General features: G+C 46.1%; 1 protein-coding gene across 1 annotated transcript; it reads right to left on the bottom strand.

Moving 5' to 3' along the window:
- Positions 1–630: 630 nt before the first annotated feature.
- LOC137312640 (histone H2B 1/2-like) lies at positions 631–1,005 on the bottom strand. The gene has a single exon (XM_067979165.1). The coding sequence runs from the start codon at positions 1,003–1,005 to the stop codon at positions 631–633; it is 375 nt and encodes a 124-aa protein (XP_067835266.1).
- Positions 1,006–1,207: the final 202 nt, after the last annotated feature.

Below are 1,207 nucleotides of genomic sequence, written 5' to 3'. Positions count from 1 at the left end.
CCGGCAATGAGAAAAGGGCGTAAAGTAACGAACTGAACCGTTTATTTGAAATTTGAAAAGCCCGCCAAGATATTTGTAACACAAGAAGCGGAGTTAGTAAATAATGTCGCGTAAAAACAAATATTTAAAAATCTCTCACCTTTCCTCTGTTATTCCGCATTTCTCGTTACAACTTCCAGAATCTGTTGCAACCCGTTTAAAATTCGCTTCATTCTCCGTTCGCTTGCAATGGGGCGGGAATAAAGCCTCGTTTTGTCCCGAATAATTTGCAAACAAACGTGAGAAGGAAAAGGAAAGACCGAACTCGAATCCACCGCCTTAAAACAGCTCTGAAGGGTCAGACGCGGGGGAAGGGGCGGAATATGAACTGAAATGAGAGGTTCAGGGACACGTTTCTGTTTATTGGCTCTAAATCGAACAGCGACGCAGATTATACCAGGCAGTTATTATGAGAATCTTCCCGATATTAATAGAAATTACAAAGGCACAAGTTATAGAGAGACAGTTCATGTGAAACTATCTACCGTAAAATAATTCCATACAGAGGTGTCGGTACAGCGTCTTCAGAGAGACTGTGGGTGGCTCTTAAAAGAGCCTTTGTGTTTATTTTTTTCAGTACATTGTGGAGTTTTACTTGGAGCTGGTTGACTTGGTCACCGCCTTTGTCCCTTCCGACACGGCGTGCTTGGCCAGTTCCCCGGGCAGCAGCAGGCGCACGGCGGTCTGGATCTCCCGGGAGCTGATGGTGTGGCGTTCATTATAATAGGCCAGGCGGGAAGCCTCACCCGCGATGCGCTCGAAAATATCGTTCACAAAGGAGTTCATGATGCTCATGGCCTTGGAGGAGATGCCGGTGTCGGGGTGAACCTGCTTCATCACTTTGTAGACGTTGATGGAGTAATTCTCCTTCCTCAACTTTCTCCGCTTCTTGCCGCCCTTGGCTGGTGCTTTACTCAAGGTTTTCTTGACGCCATTCTTGGGAGCTGCTTTCTTGTGCTCAGGCATTTTCAAAATCAATTTCAGACTCAGAAATGAACCAAATCCGCTCCGAGCTCGGATTGAATCGGCAGCCCCACAGCCCTATGCTAATGAGAGATGAGGGAAGGCAATGATTGTGATTGGTACTGATGTCACAATATTTTTCATGATGTGGAGATGCCGGTGATGGACTGGGGTTGACAATTGTAAACAATTTCACAACACCAAG

This window comes from Heptranchias perlo, unplaced genomic scaffold, assembly GCF_035084215.1.
Source record: "Heptranchias perlo isolate sHepPer1 unplaced genomic scaffold, sHepPer1.hap1 HAP1_SCAFFOLD_43, whole genome shotgun sequence".
Taxonomy (NCBI): domain Eukaryota; kingdom Metazoa; phylum Chordata; class Chondrichthyes; order Hexanchiformes; family Hexanchidae; genus Heptranchias; species Heptranchias perlo.
This window is presented reverse-complemented; position numbering and strand designations above follow the sequence as displayed.